Source organism: Chenopodium quinoa, unplaced genomic scaffold (assembly GCF_001683475.1).
Source record: "Chenopodium quinoa cultivar QQ74 unplaced genomic scaffold, ASM168347v1, whole genome shotgun sequence".
Classification (NCBI taxonomy): domain Eukaryota; kingdom Viridiplantae; phylum Streptophyta; class Magnoliopsida; order Caryophyllales; family Amaranthaceae; genus Chenopodium; species Chenopodium quinoa.
Window position 1 is genome coordinate 1,667,239 of NW_018743074.1, and position 20,646 is coordinate 1,687,884.

Consider the following 20,646-nt stretch of genomic DNA (forward strand, 5'->3'; position numbering starts at 1 on the left):
ACACTAACTTGTCCCAGCCTTCATCCTCCAAATGACAAAAAAGACCCCAATGTTTGAGGATTTGAATCTGATGCTAACATTTAAAAATAATTACTGTGCCCATTATTTTAGGTGCATGAACTACGGCACATTCCTAAATGTACAATTGTACATATGTGGATGAAGATGTGGCTTCAAAAATGCTGGATTTCCATATTGCCCACAATATTCACACCCGTCTTAGCTCTAATATACAGTCAGTATAAATCATCCAAACATTCTAGACATTATCAAGCGAACCAATTAAACGACCCTAATACCATGCGACTGGACCATATCTTTCCTTGTACGAGTATATTCAAATAGACCATCTCAACTGCTACCTTAGTCCATATAATAATCATCAAAGAACAACCTTTTATGCACATACAAGGGATCATATCAGTATCAGTCTATCAAAACTATGAGTCTAGAGCCTAGGATACAAGATGAAATGATTTCGCAAGCATGGGACAAACACACTTCCAATTAGCCTTACACGGTATATATACCATAAATAGGACAGAAAACAACATGCCACTACAACTTACTAAGTATTTGTATTTGTCAACCAATTTTTTTTTCTTTAGCTAATCCCAAGTTCATTTCCTCAGTTACAACTACGAGCACTTTCAAATAATATGACAACAATTGGCGAGGTAAGAAATCCAACAGAGAGCACACAAAATTCGAAATGCCCATTCATACATTGAAATATAACATCCAACAAAGAATCATAAAACTTCAATTGCTTATTTATGCAATGCAACATGTAACATTTTTCAACTCAATTTATGATGACAACAAAAAAAATCACCATTTTCATATCATCATAAAAAAATAACAATAACGATAATAATTCTACAATGATTAACACTTACAAAATTAAAATCATTCCAAAACGACAGTAGCACCTAGCGCCTTCAACTTCTCAATAATAGCTTCACCTTCTTCTTTAGTAACCCCTTTCTTCACAAATGCAGGTGTTTTCTCAACCAAATCTTTTGCTTCCTTCAACCCCAATTCTGTAAAACTTCTCACCTCTTTAATCACCTTTAACTTCGCCCCTGCATCAAACTTCTCCAATTTCACATCGAACATAGTCTTCTCCTTGGTCTCAGCCTCTGCACTGGGCTGGGCTGACCCAGGTGAGCTTGGCCCAGCTGAAAGTCCAGCTAACCCAGCATTCTTAAGGCCCATCTTCATCCCAAATAGGATAGAGTAGTCGTGAAGTTCAACAGGATTGAGGGAAAGCATCTCATTTGCGATTCGATCTAGTTTCTGGGGTTTAGATTCAGTTGATGTAGAAAGAGAGTGGGATGAGAGAGAAATTGATGGAATGAAGCGTTTTACAAGGTATTTTGATGGGATTCTATTGATTACTGAACGCATTTTTCTTCTTTTGAGCTCTGAAGATGGAAGATAGAGAAATTGATTTCTGGGTTTGATTTGATTTGGTTAGGGTTTATTACAGTGGAAAAATGAAAACAATTGAAGATTGAAGAAGACGGAAAAGGGTGGGTTTTTCGAATGGACAATAAAGCCCACACAATCAAAGGCCAATCTTTGGATTTGTAAAGAGCCCAGGGTCTATGATTTTTTATTACTAAAAAAATCTTTCATCATTTTGACTTTCTACACTATGTTTAGACAATATATTTGACCAAAATTTATTAATACCAGTATATGTTTATAAAACAGTAAAAATTAAAAAATATTGGGTTGTTGTAATCTTCTTGTCAATGTCAAGAAAAAACACCGAACGATTTAACATTAATTTCTTTTTTGTAAGTTGAATAGTACTATATATTTCCTCCGTTCTTTTAATATTGCACCACTTTTTTTAAAAAAAAATTCACAAATATTGAACCATTTCAAATTTAGGACAAAAAAAACCCTGTTCACACTACAAATACCCAACATACCCTTACTTTTTTATACTTATTCTTTAATTTATGTTTATATCACACGGGCAATTTTGTATTTTTATCTTTTTCTCTCTTCCTTTTTCCACTACCAATATTATCGTGCCCAACTTATAAAGTGCAATTTTATTTTATTTTTTTTAAAAAAAACACGGAGGAAGTAATTAAGGATATTGATGGTTCAAATTAGGATATAAGTGATGTAAAATCTCAAATTGATTTATCCATTGAGAAACTGACAGAGTAATTATTATTAGTTCGGATATTACTTCAAGCATAGCTCAGGTTGATGTTACACTTTGTATTAACTAGTTAAGCTCATGAAATAAAGTAGAGATTATAGAGTTAGGTTATGCCAACTTCTTATGGATGATATTAAAGATCTTTTCCGGCACTTTGGTTTGATTTCCTCCCGTCTTATATATCGAGAAGTCGATTTTATTTCCTCCCATCTTATATATCGAGAAGCCAATTCCCGTCTTATATATCGAGAAGCCAATTTTATTTCCTCCCGTCTTATATGCAATAAGTCAATCGTATAACAAATTATGTTACATCCCTTTGCCCATAAATTATAGAGCTACAAAGAAATAGATTCATTTTTGATTGGCCCAAAAATTATGGCAATTCGTCAGGCAAATATTTGTCTGCTAAATGGACTAATGTAGGGCTTTATGGCTCCACATAGCGGGCCGCTTGTGCCCCTCATCCATTCGTATAACCCATTGAAATAAATCACCCATCCCCTATTTTTGAGATGCTATAAATATTAATAGTAGAGTAGTGTCTATCAGATTATATATAATTTTTTTTTGAAAGAACAAATTATATATTTTTGTTAAAGTGAAATTATTTTTGTTGAAATAAAATTATTTTTACTGATTAAAATTTATTTTTATTGATTCTCTATTATAATTGTTTTTTAAAACTACTGATTTTTATCAAGCTAAAATTAATTTTACAAAATTAAACATATTTTTACTGAATTGAAATCATTTTTAGTGAATACGGAGTATTATTTTAAAAGTGAAGACATTAGGGCCTTAGTAGATTACAAATAACCATTGATCAATGAAACTACTTCCCTCCAATTTCCTTTGTCAGTATCATCAAAAAAATATTAAAGGAGAATTTTTAACCAAAAATAAATAACAAAAAGGATAGTCACGTGAAATATTGTACTGTTTATGCTCAAACATGTACAGATTAAAAATGAGACCTACAAAAAAAATCGAAAGAAAGAGTTTCGTATGGAAATAGAAAATAAAAGTGTGAAAAATCATTATTTCAGTACTTTTAATTCAAAATTCTTATTTATTTAAGAAAAAAATTCAAAAATCATTATCCTTGTTTGACCCCCCATTCACTGGAATGCATGCCTGGTAACGTAAGCAGAGAGGACAACGTTTTTTTTTTTTTTTTGAAATGTTAAGTATTTAATTATATAAAAAAAAGGTTTAATTTAAGAATTTGAATTGACTGAAAGTAAAATTATAATGGAGCATATGGAATTCCTCTAATTCGGTTTTATTACCGAGGGTACAGCTTTAATAAATAAATAAAAAATAAAGGGAATTATGAAACACGCCTTCCTGATTGGCTTAAGAAGTACATGATGCATGGTTACACAATGCATGGTTGAATTCATTAAAGCCACGAAATTTCCACTTCCTTCAATTGCTTCCCTTCCCCACCTCCTTCCCTCTCCACGACGACTCCACACACTCACTTACTCTTAAAGCAATCCATGTATATAACAATATAAGTATATATTTCCAAAATTGAACATTTGGAGCAATTGATCATACATATATATTGTTACCACATCATTAATCCCGGTCACTTGCATCATTTCACAAATGTACCACGTAAAATATAATATAATGGGTACGCATATTTTCTATAAGTTATCCGTCCCCTTGCTTGTAAATAGAGTAGTATCTTATACCCTAATTGACCATAATTATCTAGATATTAATCTGATAATGTATCTTATGTTAAAACGTTAGGGGGTCGAGCCAATATGGTCCTAATAGGCTATATATGTTAGAAATATAATATATAATATGTGAGTTGATACCAATTGTCTCGCATTAAAATGTAATAAAACATATCGAAGGTGGAGGAATAAGAAGGAAAGAGATGGTGAAAAGAGGGGAGAAATGATCGAGGTTGTTTAATAGGGAGAGTGAGATCGCAATAAGGGAATAATAAGGCGAAACCTACATGAATAATGAGAAAGAAGGGCACTAGGAAAAGAGGCACTAACTCGTTAGCAATAGAAGGAAAATGGGGCAGCGAAACTGGCAAAGTGCATGTGCAAAGGCAACTGACGTATCTGTCGTGTTTGGCTTTGTTGCCTCCTATCCTTCTTCCTTCCATTGTCACTCGATCTATAAGTGTGGGGGCGTGCTCTGCCTTTGCCTTCCTCTTTCCCTTTTTTATTTCTCCTTCTCACCTTTGCAGTCTTGCATGTGCATCATTACTTCTCTCTCAGCTCCATCAACCATTATATATCTTCCTAAACTATTCTATAATACCAACTGCAATACATACATACGTGTTTATGTGCAACCGGTTACATCTATATTTATCTACACGACTAGTGCTCTTCTAGCTATGTTGAGACTTCAGAAGTGATTTGTCATATAATCATTGAAGGGAGCTTCATATTAATGCGTGCAGTTTGTTGCATTATTCTTTATTCATTCAATTATACTTCATCTTAATTTCGAAAGCACCTATAATCAAATTTGTTATATATGTTGCGTGTGTAAGTTTATTGCTAAAAAATATATGCAAATACGAAGTATAATGTAAATTACGTAATCAACAGCATGTTTTTAAATCATTTAGCTATTAGGGTAAATGTTAAATACTAATAACATTTTATTACGAAATTAAAACATAAAGTTGGGATGAGATTGCATTAATATAAATTGTAAGATGCATGATGTACCATTTATCTATTAACTTATACTAAAAAAATTACGGGATTTCAACCTAGTGTATTGTTTACAAACTTACCTACACCAAAATTCATTCTCATTGCCATCATTTTATTATCATATATATATCCCAACCTCATTACACACTAGCTATCATGGTGATAAACAGGTTTGGGCCACACCCGTCACAAAGTCTAAGGAGGTTCCACCTCAAAACCATATGACAATGAGGGGAGTAGCCTTTTAGCGTTATAAAGTGGGCACAACTTTCTTATTTCTTCAATGTGGGATACACTTTTCAACACTTTCATACTCTTTCGATGTGGGACGACACTTTCACTCACATGTGGGTTTGCTCATGGGCTCAACACATGGTCATTTCAAGTTTGTAACAAATTTAAAAAATGTTTTCACTCTTTTCTTCTTGAGTATTTAATTTTTTTATAAGAAAGTGTTAGAGTGTGAGAGTGAAGATACTGATCTTGCGCACACTGCTACCTAACTGACTATAACCATAATCTTTAACAGAACAACCGATTTCCACTGTCAAAACACATAGAATTAACTAATTAAATGCATTTACTTATTAGTAATTACTGTACTAAACTCTTGTATGATTTGTATTTCTTATGTTCCAAGTACGGACTATAACTGATGAATCCTTTATTTTATACTAACTTTTCAGTATTAAAAACCAATAATAATGCCTTTTTATGAATGCATGCGCATCCATCTAAAGATATCAAATAACGTCTTAAAAAGTAAATCATGAAAAGATGAGCATAATACGAAATATAGTCGTACATTAAACTGCACTAATCAACATTATTGAACTTTAAAGGCATGACAATGAACCTCAAAGAGTTCAACCCAGTTCGAATATTGAACTTTTTCCCGATCAAGAATCAACGGAATTGCATTCTTGATATTGTTGACAGAGAGAGCCGGGTGGTACTCTGTCGATGGTGGAGGTGGTGGTGGAGGAGTGGGCTGGTCGTCATCCTTTGCCATGGAGAAACGCTGCTACTGGCTTTGCTAGAAGAACTCGGCTATGAATTGCAACGCACTACCAAAAAGTATACCGAAGGCAATTTACTAAAGTCAACAAATAAAAAAAAAAAAAAAAAAAACTAATTAAAGTAACAATGTCAGTGTTTGCAATCGGTGAGAGAAAGTATAATGTGACAAAGCTACAATGAATATGAGAATTAATTATAGCTAAAAGTCAAAAAATAATTTGCGGAATCTAAGATCGAAACCTAAAGCTATGATACCATGTTAGATTTTGGGAAAACTCCTTAAATTGAAGTGTGTACCATTAATCAATATATATAGAATTTTACAAGACTCATAATCCTAGTATGATAAGGATACAAAATATATACAAAATATATCCTAATCTACGATAAATATTATCATAACTATAATACCTATCAGTTATCATATTGTCAGGAATTAGTACTAACAATAAACATTGAGAAATGAAAATTTCAAGTAGTTGCTTGGTTTGCTAATTAATAATAATGCCCCCCAAATACATTTGTTCGTATGTCTGACCATCATGCAATCAATAAAAGGTGATCTTAAGTTATGTCACCTCGGACACAAATAATTTAACTAATCTAAATATTAATAAATTAATTAAGGGTATGTGCTTATGTGAAACACTAATAATTTGACTTCATTATAAGCTCTCCATTTAGGAGTTTTCTCCTTTCCTATATTGATCCCATGTATGGAGTGTTATACTTTGATTCAAATTATAACTTGTTTTTAAGAGTATGGGTTGGTTATACATAATTTGTTTTTAAGAGTACGGATTGGTTATACATCATGTCGTGCATTCATCATAATATGTAATTCAAAATCAAGTTCGAGAATTACAGTGGCGGAGCCAAGGGGGGCTGGCGTGGGCCATGGACTCCCCCTTGACTGTATATGTTTGTAAAAAGTAGCAAGAAATTACATTTGCCAAGTTGTAGTAGTGTTGGTTTAGTTGGTTACAATATGCCTGTATTTAGTATTCTTCATTTTGAGTTCGATTCCTCATTTAATATTGTATTATTTTAAAATGGAAAATTATTGTATTTTATATTATTAAATTTTATATTAAAATAACAAAGTATATATTGAATATTTTTCGCGTATGGGAGAAGTTACATACATAAGGTTTGACCCCCCTAACAAAAAAATCTTGGCTCTGCCAATGGAGAATTATAACCTACTAGCTTGTCTAGCTAGAGGGTATACTAATTTAAATGAAATTGTAATTAGGCTCATTTAAAAGAACTAAAGTCAAAATTTATTTAGAAAAAATATAAACTGATTTACCTAGTCTTTAGAATTCAACCTAGATGTGAAATACATGGCTGCTCATCTTGATCATTTATATTTATTTAATTATGTTAAATATCGTCTCGTATCAATATGAAGCATAAACGCAAATATACTTTTTCAGAGTGGTCATCATATTGGTCAATCAAGGCTATATTTATTATTTAAGTAGTACTAATAATGTACTACTCCCTAGTATCAAGAGAATATACGCCTGGCTTCTTTTTTTTTTTTTTTTTTTTTTCGCCTGGCTAACAAGCTACAAAGTACTTCAAATAAGATACAATGTGTGATGTCTATAGACCTACACTTTGTTTTGATTCATTATTTAATTTCATGCAGTAGATCGAGAGATAAGATGTGCCATCTAAATTAAAAACTTGAAGCCGATATAGGCATTTTTATTCAAGTAGTACAGTGCTCATAGCATATATATATTTTTCGTAGTCCATAATACATTATAATTGGCCTAATTGGGTTATGGAGTATCTAACACTTTTTCCTACTCTACTAATTTCTACTCGATATTTTTTTATCTAAATGAGTCACAAAAGCGATATAAATTACTACAAAATACATGTATTTTTGTTCATATGCTAGTTTTTGCCTCTTGTAACCTCGATTTTTCATTTTCTTTATCAGTTTCCTAGACTTTTCGCAAAGAGTAGTTGACTAGAATAGTACTCAATATTACAGCTTGGTTTATCGTATATTAAATTAAATAAAACAGCTTGATTTATCGTATATTAAATTAAATAAAACTACGAAGTATTAAATTAATTTATCATATATAAATTTGATTCGAGCTAAGTAGCTAACTAATTTTTGCAAGTGAAAAAAACATATCCGAAGAAGGATTAACTAGTACGGACTATACTAATAATTGGTAATAACCATGAAGTATGCAGCCTACCGCTGGCCAATTAGCCGCCAATACAGCCGACAAAGAATGGAAAATCAGTTAAGAGAAAAAAATAAAATACGAGTAATAAAATAAGAAAAGATGAAAAAGGACCTGGATTTTTATGTATTTTACGAAGAAAAAATTCAAAAGGTTAAGGTTTGACCGATCTATCAGAGTCATACAGATACTAACAGAGTATAGTAGACAATAGGCAGTGCAATACCGTTATTTGTGGGTAGTGACAGTCATGATTCCTGGTTTTTACTACCTGGCGTTTATTCATTTTTTTTTTTTTTATTAATTCCTCTTATTAGTAAATCTCATTCTTCTCTTCTCATTTGACCACATATTCGATCATTCTTATAGATTTAGTTACTTTTTTTTTTATTTAATTCATTTACTAAGATCAATTTTTGTAGTACACACTAACTTAACACACTTTGTATATAATTAAGTGGGGATGAATTTTGATTGTATTGTTAGTTCAAAATATATAAACTGATTTTTTACTAAATTTGAATTTTGAAAATGACTAGCTATGAATGATGCATGGCAATATGTGTGTGGGCGTTTGTGTTTGTATCTATGTGTGTTCGTGTTTTTATAACTTGTTTATATTAGTCCAATCATGTTAGTATGTTACATAAGTTTCCTTTCAACAAAAAAACAAAATGAAGTACATAAGCTCCCATTAAAAATAACTACTGTACATAAGTGATAGTGTACTCATCTTTGCAATTTTTCTTTTAGGTGAAAGGATATTTCATAATTTAATACATACTAAATTGCTTTTTATAATTGTTTGTTACGGAGTACAAAATTTGAATTGTATTTAAACTGACTTACATTAGTTATATGTAAGAGGTCACGACCCAATAAAATTGTTCTTTTTTAAAAAAAAAAAAAAAAACTGAGTAAAATAATAATAATAATAATAATAATAATAATAATAATAATAATAATAATGACATATCTAGCTATAGAACACTTTACTCATCCAATAGAAATGAAAAATAATAAATGTTGATGAATTGCCCAAGTTGAGAACCAATCAGTGAATTTCCGCTGATATGACAATTCCACCTTCACAACTTGCTTTTGATTTTAAATAAAAACAGTTGTCCATTACAATTAAAATAGACAGATCACAGATCTATGCATCTTTCTTACATGCATGCAAATGATACATACTCCCTATGTTATACTAAATTCAGAAGCTAAATACTCCGTATGCTATTAAGAAACTAAGGCATAAACTTCCCGTCAAGCTTTGGAAATTTACTTTTCGATCTGAACTCCATCAGTAACTACATATTGCTGGAAATTTGTATCAAGTAGTGTAGTAGAAGTATATTTAGCTTTAATGGTCTGAGTTCATTTCTATTGTGCAATTGATTGTATCATTTTCAACGGCTCAATACATTTGGAAGAGCAATTGTGCATAAGTAAGCCATAAAATAACAATAGATGTACCACAGAAATCTGAATAATAATTGAGGACATTTTGATAAAATATATAAACCGATCCTGGACTTCAAACATCAATTTAAACTTTTGATTGAGTTGATCCACTAACACATTCTTCCTAATTTTTCCTAGAATGGATCCCACTTCATTCCCAAAACTTGTATGTCGACAGAAATTAAATTATCAGAGTGTCAACTTTCAAATATCATATACCAACCTGGCCCATCTCTCCTGTACTTTTTCTGTTAATGGAACCTCCCACTGTTGTGCTGCACTATAATCATATACTCAGGGTGGTTAATTAAGGTATTCATTATTTGTGCTTTTATTTTATTTTAATGTAATTATAATGGGAGTGATTACTGTATATTATCGTTAATACCACATACAAAAGAATAAAAATAAAAACTCCAACCACCATACTATAATGGCCTAATGGGAGTGATTTTATAATTAGCTACGTATTATTACTAATAACCATAAACCCAAAAAAAAAAAATGGCATTAACAGATCATATTATTATTATTATTATTATTATTATTATTATTATTATTATTATTATTATTATTATTATTATTTTATTATTATTATTATTATTATTATTATTATTATTATTATTTTATTATTATTATTATTTATTTTATTTTATTATTATTATTATTATTATTATTATTATTATTATTATTATTATTATTATTATCTCAAAAACAAAAAGTCATACAACCTACAATAAATTAGTGGGAAGCCGAGATACAATCTGGCCTCCCACTCCTCTAGCTATAGAAAAGCCTACCCTAGTGAAGATAAAAGCAGTCGCACGAGCCCCAATGTCTTGCGCCGTCAAGAACCTCTGAACCCGCTTCAGTAACGTAACAACATCCTTTTCTAATTCCCCAAGAGAAGAAAAGGAGAAGGGAATGAAATCGTATCCATTTGCCTGACAACGAGCTTCGTACTTAGCCCGCTTTCGATGTGCCGCTTCAGCCACAACCCGTCCAGGGACAAAGTCAGCTAGCCCTGACTGCGTCAAAGGGGAAGAACCTGTGAAGTCAACACATACATCACGACCACGATTCCATGAGTAAAGTAACACATCAGCAGGTCTGAGGGCCCCGTCGTTTCCTCCAGCCAATCCTACATCAACCTCCTTTCTTGCTGAAATACCATATCTGTAGCAAATATCCACAAAGGTATCCCGAACAACATTATGGCGATGTTTAACACCCACAATGCCAGCACACGACACAGCGTGGTCGCCGAAAAAATCCCCTGAAAAAACCCGAGAACAAGCGGAGCACGGCGTCGAGACAGAGAACAATGGAACACCCAGTCAGTAACACAGCACACATCGATATGTCTTCGCGTTCATCGTCTGACCTAACCCAGAAATAGGGACAGCCCGTAGCCAAGCAGAGATGTGAACTCCTTGCTGCGATTTCCACAAAGCTAATTGGTGAGGAGATAAAGAGAAGGTAGACTCTGCAGAAGCGGTAATCTTTGTGAAATATATATCTGCCAATTTCTTCATGAGTTTAGGGGCAGCGACCTCACTAGGATTACTCAAAATGTCAGACTCAACCACTCCATTATAAAGGAGCAACGCATCCTTGAAGGCTCGACCAAGGCCAACAACACTAGCATGCTATAGAAGCTTAGTCTGCAATCCAGCAGACTGCAACCGAGAGGCAAGATAGGCATAATGACGAACATCACCTGCAGAATAAACACCAAGTCCGCCAAACGCAAACGGTAAGGTAGCAAGCCGCCACTGCCAATCACCAAACCCAGGCCCGGAAGCAGTAACGATACGCTCCAAGGAAGATCGAAGAGCCTCGTCGAAAGCGCGCTGAGCCACCTCAAAAGTACTAGGGGGACAAGTACGCAAAGCAAAGTAGAGTTTAGAAACTCCGGTACAAGCCCTAAGTAACAACAACTCACACTGGGGATCATCAAGCGAAGCCACCTTATCCATAAGAGCAACGGTCTTGGTTACCCTCTGCATCACCAGGTCACCTCCAAAACCGGGATCAGAACTAGCTGGACCACTAAGCAAAATTATTATGATTAATCTCAAAAATAGACAAAGTCATACAACCTACAAAAAATTAGTGAGAAGCCGAGATACAATCTGGGCCCCCACCCCTCTAGCTATAGAAAAACCTATTCTAGTGAAGATATGAGCAGCAACATGTGCCCCAATGTCCTGAGTCTTCGAGAACTTTTGGATCCGCTTCAGCAATGCAACAACCTCCTTTTCTAATTCCCCAAGTGAAGAGAAGGAGAAAGGAAAGAAGCCATATCCAATTCCTCGACAACTGGATTCGTACTTGACCCGCTTCCGATGGGCCGCATCAGCCACAACTTGTCCAGGAACAAAGTCAGATAGCTTAGACTGTGTCAAAGGAGAAGACCCTGTCAAGTTAACACAAACATCGCGACCATGATCTCAGGAATAAAGTAACACATCTGCAGGTCTGAGGGTCCGTCGTTCCCTCCAAACAATCCAATGTCCACCTCCTTTCTAGCTGAAATCCCTGACCGATAGCAAACATCAATAAGGGTATCCCGAACAATGTAACATTATACCGATGTTTAATGCCCACAATACAACACAAGACATCGCGTGATCACCGAAAATATCCCCAGTAAAAACCCTTGAACAAGAAAATTACGGCGTCGTGATAGAGAACAATGGAACACCCAACCGGTAGCACAGCACACATCGGTAAGTCTTGGCGTTCATCGTCTGACCCAACCCTGAAATAGGGACCGCCCGAAGCCAAGCAGAGGTGTGATCTCCCTGCTGTGATTTCCACAATGCTGATTGTCGAGGAGTTAAAGAATAGGCGGATTCTACAGAAACGGTAACCTTTGTGAAATATATATCTGCCAATTTTTTCATGAGTTTAGGGGCAGCGACCTCACTAGGATTACTCAAGATGTCAGACTCCACCGTTCCATTAAACAAACGCAACACATCCTGAAAGGCTCGTCCAAGATCAACAATGCCATCATGCCGTAGAATTTGTGTCTACAATGGAGCATACTGTAACCGAGAAGCAAGGAAAAGCATAAAAAAGAAAAATAAAAATTAAAAATTATTATTATTATTATTATTATCTCAAAAAAGACAAAGTCATACAACCTACAAAAAATTAGTGGAAAACCGAGATACAATCTGGGCCCCCACTTCTCTAGTTATAGCAAATCCTATTCTAGTGAAGATATGAGCAGCAACACGTGCTTCAATGTCTTGAGTCTTCAAGTACTTCTGAATCCGCTTCAACAAAGCAACCGCCTCCATTTCTAATTCCCCAAATGTAGAGAAAGAGAAAGGAAGGAAGCCATATCCAATTGCCCAACAACTAGATTCGTACTTGACCCGCTTCCGACAAACTGCATCAGCCACAACCCGTCCAGGAACAAAGCCAGATAACCCAAAGTGCGTCAAAGGAGAAGACCCTGTCAAGTCAACACAGACATCGCGACCACGATCCCAAGAATAAAGTAACACATCTGCAGATCTGAGGGCCCCGTCGTTCCCTCCAGACAACCCAATGTCAACCTCCTTTCTAGCTGAAATCCCAGATCGATAACAAACATCAACAAGGGTATCCCGCACAACATTATGCCAATGTTTAAAACTCATTATACCAACACACGACACCACGACACCGCGTGATCACCGAAACAATCCCCACTAAAAACCCTTGAACAAGCAGAGCACGGCGTCGAGGCAGAGAACAACGGAACACCCAAGCGGTAGCACAACACACACCAGTAAGTCTTTGCGTTCATCGTCTGACCCAACCCCAAAATAGAACATTATACTATTATTATTATTATTATTATTATTATTATTATTATTATTATTATTATTATTATTATTATTATTATTATTATTATTATTATTATTATTATTATTATTATTATTACGTCTATTAGAACATTAGAAAAAGAAAAAAGAAAAATTAGGGGAGAAGTTTGAATACAGCGAAGCAAAAGACCCCTCCTTACGCCTTTACGCAGCTTTCGTGGTCTATAAATTTGTACAAAAAAGTTGGGGTTTAAATTGTTGATCGATAAAAGCAAATATGAAGAGGACTTCTTTAAACTTATATGAGTATGTACTTCGTAATTAGATAGTACAAGACTATTCTTAAGTGACCTCATATCACTAGTTGACATACAAGTGATAAGAGTATATATAAAGGATAGTTGTTTAGCTAGACTTTTTCTTGAGTTTGTCGTTATCTTCAAAAGAAAAACATTTTCTCAGTATATTATTTCGCTTGTTTGTTCATATTACTAAAATGAGTGTGAATGTGTGATGTATTTCACATGTATGTAATAAACCTGAGTGAACACTACTTTGTACACCCTAGAAGTTGTACTTTCCCTTCTCTTGACAAGCTAGATGATTTCCCATAAAAAATGAGTTAAAAACCCTAGAAGATAGCAAAGATTTGTAATTCACATATATAGGCAAATAGGCTAAATTAAAAAACCCTAAAGGTCTATTATTTTCCCAAAAAAAATATATTCTACTTTGTATGATTTTTATTTTTTAAATTTTCTTTCCAATATACCCGTATAACTTTTTTTTTTTCAAAAATTTTAAAACACCTAAAAAAATAATCAAAAGGGCTAAAAACTATTCTCAAGCACTCCTCATCAATTGTAAAAAAAAATATAAATTGTAACAAACTTACAATAATTTACCAAATAAATTGAAGTTACTAAGTAGTCAAAGAGTTCGTATAATTCAAAAAAAAGTAAAATCATCAAAATAATTTTAGTCTCAAAAAAATAATACTCCTAATTTTATTTTATTTTTTAATATGTCCCACCCGGTTTACCGGAGCTTAGCTCCAATTACATTTGGATTCGACTCAGGTTGCACACCTGGCTTATGGTGGGTGAGTCTCCTAACAAGAGTTTTCTGCATGCATTTAGTGAGCTCGAACTCGAGACTTCCCTTAAGCAACATCAAACTGCTTACCACTTGAGTCAACTCTTAGCTTGTTGATTCAGAAGAAAATAATTATAAGCCCGATTTATATATAAGAGACTTAAAAAATGTCATTAGACAAACACCCTTTAGGCTTTAGGTGAACCCCAATTGTTGTGGGATCTCATAATATAATCCCATCTCACTAGTCATTAGTAGCTTTCTTGTCTTTCTCTCTCTTGAACAGTTTTCAATTTCCAGCTAGGCATTATCTCGATAACACATAGTGCGCACACCCCCCTACCCCCTCCGCATATCTCTCTGTCCATATTTTATATTTCCTTATATAAATACTCTTTATTATTCCTCTTTTATTTTTCCTCTTTCTCTCTTCTCCTCTCTAACCCTCTTTTAGCTTCCTCCATCAACTACAAGTCTACAACAACAGTAATGATTTTTTCATTAACAACTTCAATTACTTCATCGTTTTTATGGAATCTCAACCCTGATTCTCATAACAATCGGTAGCATCAACCCACCCCGCTCTATACTTATTTATTTATTTATTTGTACTAATATTTTTTCAAGGGTTTTGTATTCTTTTGAATTGTTATTATGTCTCAACAACAAAGGCAATTTCATATGATGGGAGGAAATTATAATAATAATTACGGAGGAGGTTCGCAATGGATGAATAATGATACAACTTATACAAAAATATTCGTGGGTGGTTTAGCTTGGGAAACTCAAAGAGAAACCATGAGAAAATATTTCGAGCAATTTGGAGAGATCTTGGAAGCAGTCGTCATCACTGATAAGTCTACTGGAAGATCTAAAGGCTACGGCTTTGTAAGATTCCCCTTTTTCTTTCAATGATTCATTCTTTTATTTTTTCGATTAGTACTCGTAATTTGAACTAGAAATGTGACAACTAAATCTGAACCGAGAGTTAGGATAATAAGTCATAGATTGTTTTATTTGTTGGGAATACTCACTCGTATATGATAGAAAGATTGTGTTTGTTTAATTTTAGGTGACGTTTAAAGAGCCGGAGGCTGCGTTTAGGGCTTGTCAAAATCCATCACCGGTTATTGATGGAAGAAGAGCAAATTGCAATCTTGCTTCTCTTGGTGCTCAGAAGAATCGCCCACCAACTCCTCAACATGGTTTGCATTTTTTTTTTTTTTTTTTTTTTTTTTGTAACGATATTATTTTCTCTCTCTTAATTTGAAGTTGAAGTGGGTTTGGTTGGATGATTTTGACCAATTTCAATGCAAACTTAACTGCATAAAAAAGGGCATCATATAATTTTGGACCACAATACATGTGCACACATATACTACGGATTATTATTATTATTATATACAATGAGAATGTTTGCATAATAATATAGACCTATATAGATAAGTATATAATAATGGAGTTCTAGGAAGTAAACGTTGAAGAATTTAACTGTTTAAGACTGTTACTATTGCATTGTACAGTATTTAACTTTTTGTTAAACATGATTAACATAATTCCATGTGATGATATAATGATCATGATTAGATTAACTGAACCTTTTGGTTTTTATTTAGATTTTAGAGCATGCATGGAAGAAATTTGTAAGAATTTTACTTTAGTTTAATCAATGTTTTTTTCCGGTTTGGTTTGGTTGGATTTGGTTTAAATTCGTCGAATACAGTTGCAGGAGGAGGAAGGTTTAGACCATCATCAGGTTTAATGAATGCACCTGCTTATCCAGGTTCATCTTCATCACCATACTTTCATCAGCCTTCTGCCCAACCACCCTACCCTTATTCAGCTTATGGGTGAGTAATTATGTTAATTACTTTGTTATAGTATTATTCTTATTAGTTTTATGCTTCTAATCTTTCCACGGGAAAAATCCATTTTTATTAAACAGAAAAATCTTAATGAAATGAAGAGAATATTAACAAAAAAGTTAATTGTATAGTAGCTGCATTGTACGAAGTAGTTGTTATGGCTTGTTATTGGGTAAATAAAAGATCAAAATAAAAATACCACAGCCCCCATTTCCAGATACCTCAATAAAAATACCCTGGCATGCAACTTTTTTTTTTATCATTTTTTATTAAAAAAAATTGGTCAAAGACCCAAACTACTGTATTTGACTGCATTATGGCTGGCAAAGTGTTGCTGCACAGAAAGGGAGAGAGAATCAAGAGGGAGGTATTGATGTGAATGGGCAAATGCTGTTTTCTTTAAAGTTACCACTATTGGAGTCTGTCTAATTCAATTTCTTTTCTTTTTTTCATTTTTACAAAATATAATTTCTAGCAAACCTGGAGTGTCTACCATTCCACATGCTGCTATTCAAAATCCCTAACTACTATTGTACACTTCGTAGTACACAAACACGGGACTTAGTGATTCACTATGATATACAACGATTGCACGAGAGATATTCAATTGGTCTACATAGATAACTTGAATTACCTAGTGATTTACTGCAATGTACTATGATATTTTGTGGTTTTAATTTGTTGTCCTAGATCAATTTTCAAAATTTATTGATCCAATATGTTTCACTTTGTTTTTTTGTCATTGATTATTTGCAGATTCACTGGGTATGCACATGATACAATGTACCATCATATGGTAAGTACTAGCTGCATGCATTGTTATATTATATGTAATTTCTTTCACTTTTATTTTATTTGTCAAATTTTAATGTAATCTTATGACTCATAGAATTACTATGGTGTATATGGACAACAATTTACACCTTACTACCCAACAACCGGAGGAGGAGGTTCAGGGGCAATAGGGTACTTTCCCAACTATTACCCATATTATGGGCCGTATACCCAAAGTAGCCAAGGTCATGGCTTTGGGGTCCAATATCATCAGATGGTACAACAGTACCCTATATTACCCCAGCATCTCAACTCCACCGGGATCTTATCACTTCCCTCTTCAACTATGGCTTTGCCTACGACTACTACTTCCGCAGGTACGTAGTAAATATTATTTTCATCATATTTACATCTTTCATAGATAGTCGACCTTATCTTTGGGATCGATTACGATTTTAATTGTTATGGTTGTTTACCTTCATACATCTTCATACATCTTCATCTTCACATGGAACTACCGGTCAAATGGGTACATTTGGAAATTTAGGTGGCTCCACATCATTTGTTGTGCATTCTGTACTTTAGAGAGCTAAAAATATATGGAGTATGAAATGATGTTTATGCCCTGCCTAAATGGTCAATGTTAGCTTATTTTTTACTTTGGTCCCGAGTATTAAGCTTAGGTCATTTTTTCATCTTTTGAAAAAGTCTATTTGTCTAAAGTAACTAGATCGGTAGAATAAGAACATATGGGAACAAAGCGTCCCTAATGACTTAATTAGACTTAAGTACAGGTAATATAGACATTTAACCCGTTATTATTTAATCTTAACTAATTATTTTCATAACTTTTAACTTTATATTAATTATTTTATGTTGATATAGGATTAAGTAGTACGGAGTAATATCTCAACTTATAATGTTGGGTGCAGGTGTGACCACGACAGTAGGGGTACCGGTTGTATCTGCAGGCCATCCTCAATCCATAACCACTGGAGCAACTACTGAACAAAGTTCATCTACCTAGCAGTTGTCCAATGTTATAAACACCAACACATTTCTTAAAATGTCAAACTGAGGATATTATTACTTGATCCACGACAAAGCCATTACCCATTAGTGATGATATGCGCGGCAACAAGGGCTTCAAAAATGTATGATCGGAGGTTGATCATCTAACATCATTGTGCGTGATCACTCTACTGATCAATAGCTAGTATTGTTACACATCGGCATTTCGTTATCATACATGTTTCATTTTTAGGAATATAGTTAGTTGTAGGAGTCATTTAGGAGCATTAGGAAGGATGATTAGGAGGAAATTATATTGGTTAATTTTTTTTTTTTTTTTTTGAGCATATTTTAATGAGGTTGGAACCACATATTGGCATTGGTTTCTACCTTGGATACTCCTATATATGCCATGGAATGCATACAGCATCTCTAGGGCACAATCTTGTTCATATGGTAGGAGCAGAATTTTTAATATTTGGTTCAAAAGGTTGGTTTTATGACTTTTGAGCCAAGAATTTGTTGGTTTTAATTATTTTATTGATAGGTGGAATTGGGAGGGGGAGATAGGGCTCAAACTCCTTGCCAAATAGTCAGGGTAACCAATGAAGGGCCATTTAGGTCCTTGATTGATCCAATTGTATTGTTAATTCCAGAAGAAGAAAAAAAAAAGGACTAGCTTGGATGGTTTGTCCTACTTTAAATTCTTGTAGCAATTCTTTTGTTCGTTCAAATCTAATTTGTATTATTCATAATTAATACACACTTTGTCGTATTAGCATATGATTGAAATATTTATTCATATGTACGAGTAATATTATCGTTCTTTTTTATTTATTTTTTTCAAAAGTTAGTTGAGGTTTACTCATTACACCCACGCACCTACATTTTGTTCTCATCCTTAATCCCGATGCCCTAAAGCAGTTTTAATTGAAGAAGAATACAAAGTTATTATACAAGAACATAAAAGAGAAAAGATGTTAACTGTCTGAGACTCTCATTTACATACAAAGTATACGAGTACATGAAACACCTTTTTAATTTGGCTGTAAAACTTGACTTCCTTTTTTCTTGTTGTAGGATAATTAATCTGTCTTCATGTATGACTTTGGTCTAGTCTTTGTCTCCTTTTTAAGGAGCTACCTGTAGAATGAAATTGGTATCCAAGGGATCTTTAAAATAAAATGTAAAATTTTCATGATCGATCTCTAAGTTGAGCATGCAAGTCTACATCATATGTAATGGTCATTATTCCATAGGATTCCTACCACACTTGACAAAGAGGTTTCTAGTGTAAAAAGGGAAAGTAAAGGTATGTAAGAATCCAAAGCATATAGTATCACAACACAATATATACAGTTCATGTATAACTTTTTTTACAGGCTCGTGTCAAAGTACCAAAATCCGACACATCAAGTATCGAATGTTAAATGATGTGTGCATATCATTTTACCTATACGAAAATTCGATGCACATGGACATATGCATAATTTTTGGCCGTTTGGTAATCGTTAATGTTACTATTTTTACTACAAGTAGTTTTTAAATTTTTATCAATGGCTATGATTGCGGGTAATTGGCACGATTGCACTCAAAATTGAATTGGTAAGGATTTCACCAACTTGACTGAGCTCCTTTTTAAGCACTACAAATGGCAAAGCTAGCTGTAGCTCATACCAAATTTCTTAAGTTTCACTTCTTCTAAATGTATAACCGTTTGCCATCATTTGAATTTTGGTCAGCTAACATGTGAGATACTACCCATTTTCTTTGCTTTTTAAACGTTACCATATCATTATTATTCATCATGTTCCTTTTAATTTGTACGTTCTATCTTATAATTTGACAAATAAGACACCTTTAAATGGAGCTAGATTTCTAATTTACTAGGAGATTATAAATCTATTTAGAGATGTATTTTTAATTCTTGATAGACACAACCGATATAGTAGTATACACATGTCTTCATTTTGTTTTCGTAATTATAATAGTTATTTACAACACCAACAGTTGAGGGATATATTATAGTAAAAAATTTAACTCGAATTTTACACTGATTGAACCATAATTTAGTTGTTGCATAAAAAACAATAAAACATCATAAATGATTACTAATAAGTTTTTCAATTCACGGATTTTCTCATCAACCACACCAATATTCAAAGTAAAGCCCAATGTTACTGTATCCAAGTATACAAAATAAATTAGTTTCTAATTGGTCGTAAAAAAATAAAAAATTAAATATTAAAAAAAATAAAAAAAAATTTAAATAAATAAATAAATCTTATCCCATACCTTAATTAGTTTGGGATATACTTCCGTACTTGGTATAAATCTGGAATAGAATAATACCCCCCAATTGTCTTACCAAAAGAATTTTTTTATCAAAATCAAAAGGCAAGAATGAATACTTTTTAGGCCCAACCAATAAGTCCAAGTATTGTTTTTTGGTCCTAATTTTGAGAAACAAAATTTCAAATTTTGGGC

The 20,646-nt window shown here is 33.4% G+C and overlaps 2 protein-coding genes across 2 annotated transcripts; one reads left to right on the forward strand and one right to left on the reverse strand.

The window, feature by feature from the left end:
- Nucleotides 1-742: 742 nt before the first annotated feature.
- On the reverse strand, nt 743-1,563 carry LOC110731461 (50S ribosomal protein L7/L12-like). Its single transcript, XM_021911314.1, has one exon. It carries the CDS (start codon nt 1,408-1,410, stop codon nt 910-912), a length of 501 nt encoding a protein of 166 aa, XP_021767006.1. The 5' UTR covers nt 1,411-1,563; the 3' UTR covers nt 743-909.
- A 13,214-nt stretch (nt 1,564-14,777) lies between these two features.
- On the forward strand, nt 14,778-18,937 carry LOC110731649 (RNA-binding protein 38). The gene is made up of 6 exons (XM_021911521.1): nt 14,778-15,397; nt 15,582-15,714; nt 16,233-16,359; nt 17,131-17,170; nt 17,264-17,525; nt 18,081-18,937. The coding sequence occupies exons 1-6, from the start codon at nt 15,164-15,166 to the stop codon at nt 18,173-18,175; spliced, it is 891 nt and encodes a 296-aa protein (XP_021767213.1). The 5' UTR covers nt 14,778-15,163; the 3' UTR covers nt 18,176-18,937.
- Nucleotides 18,938-20,646: the final 1,709 nt, after the last annotated feature.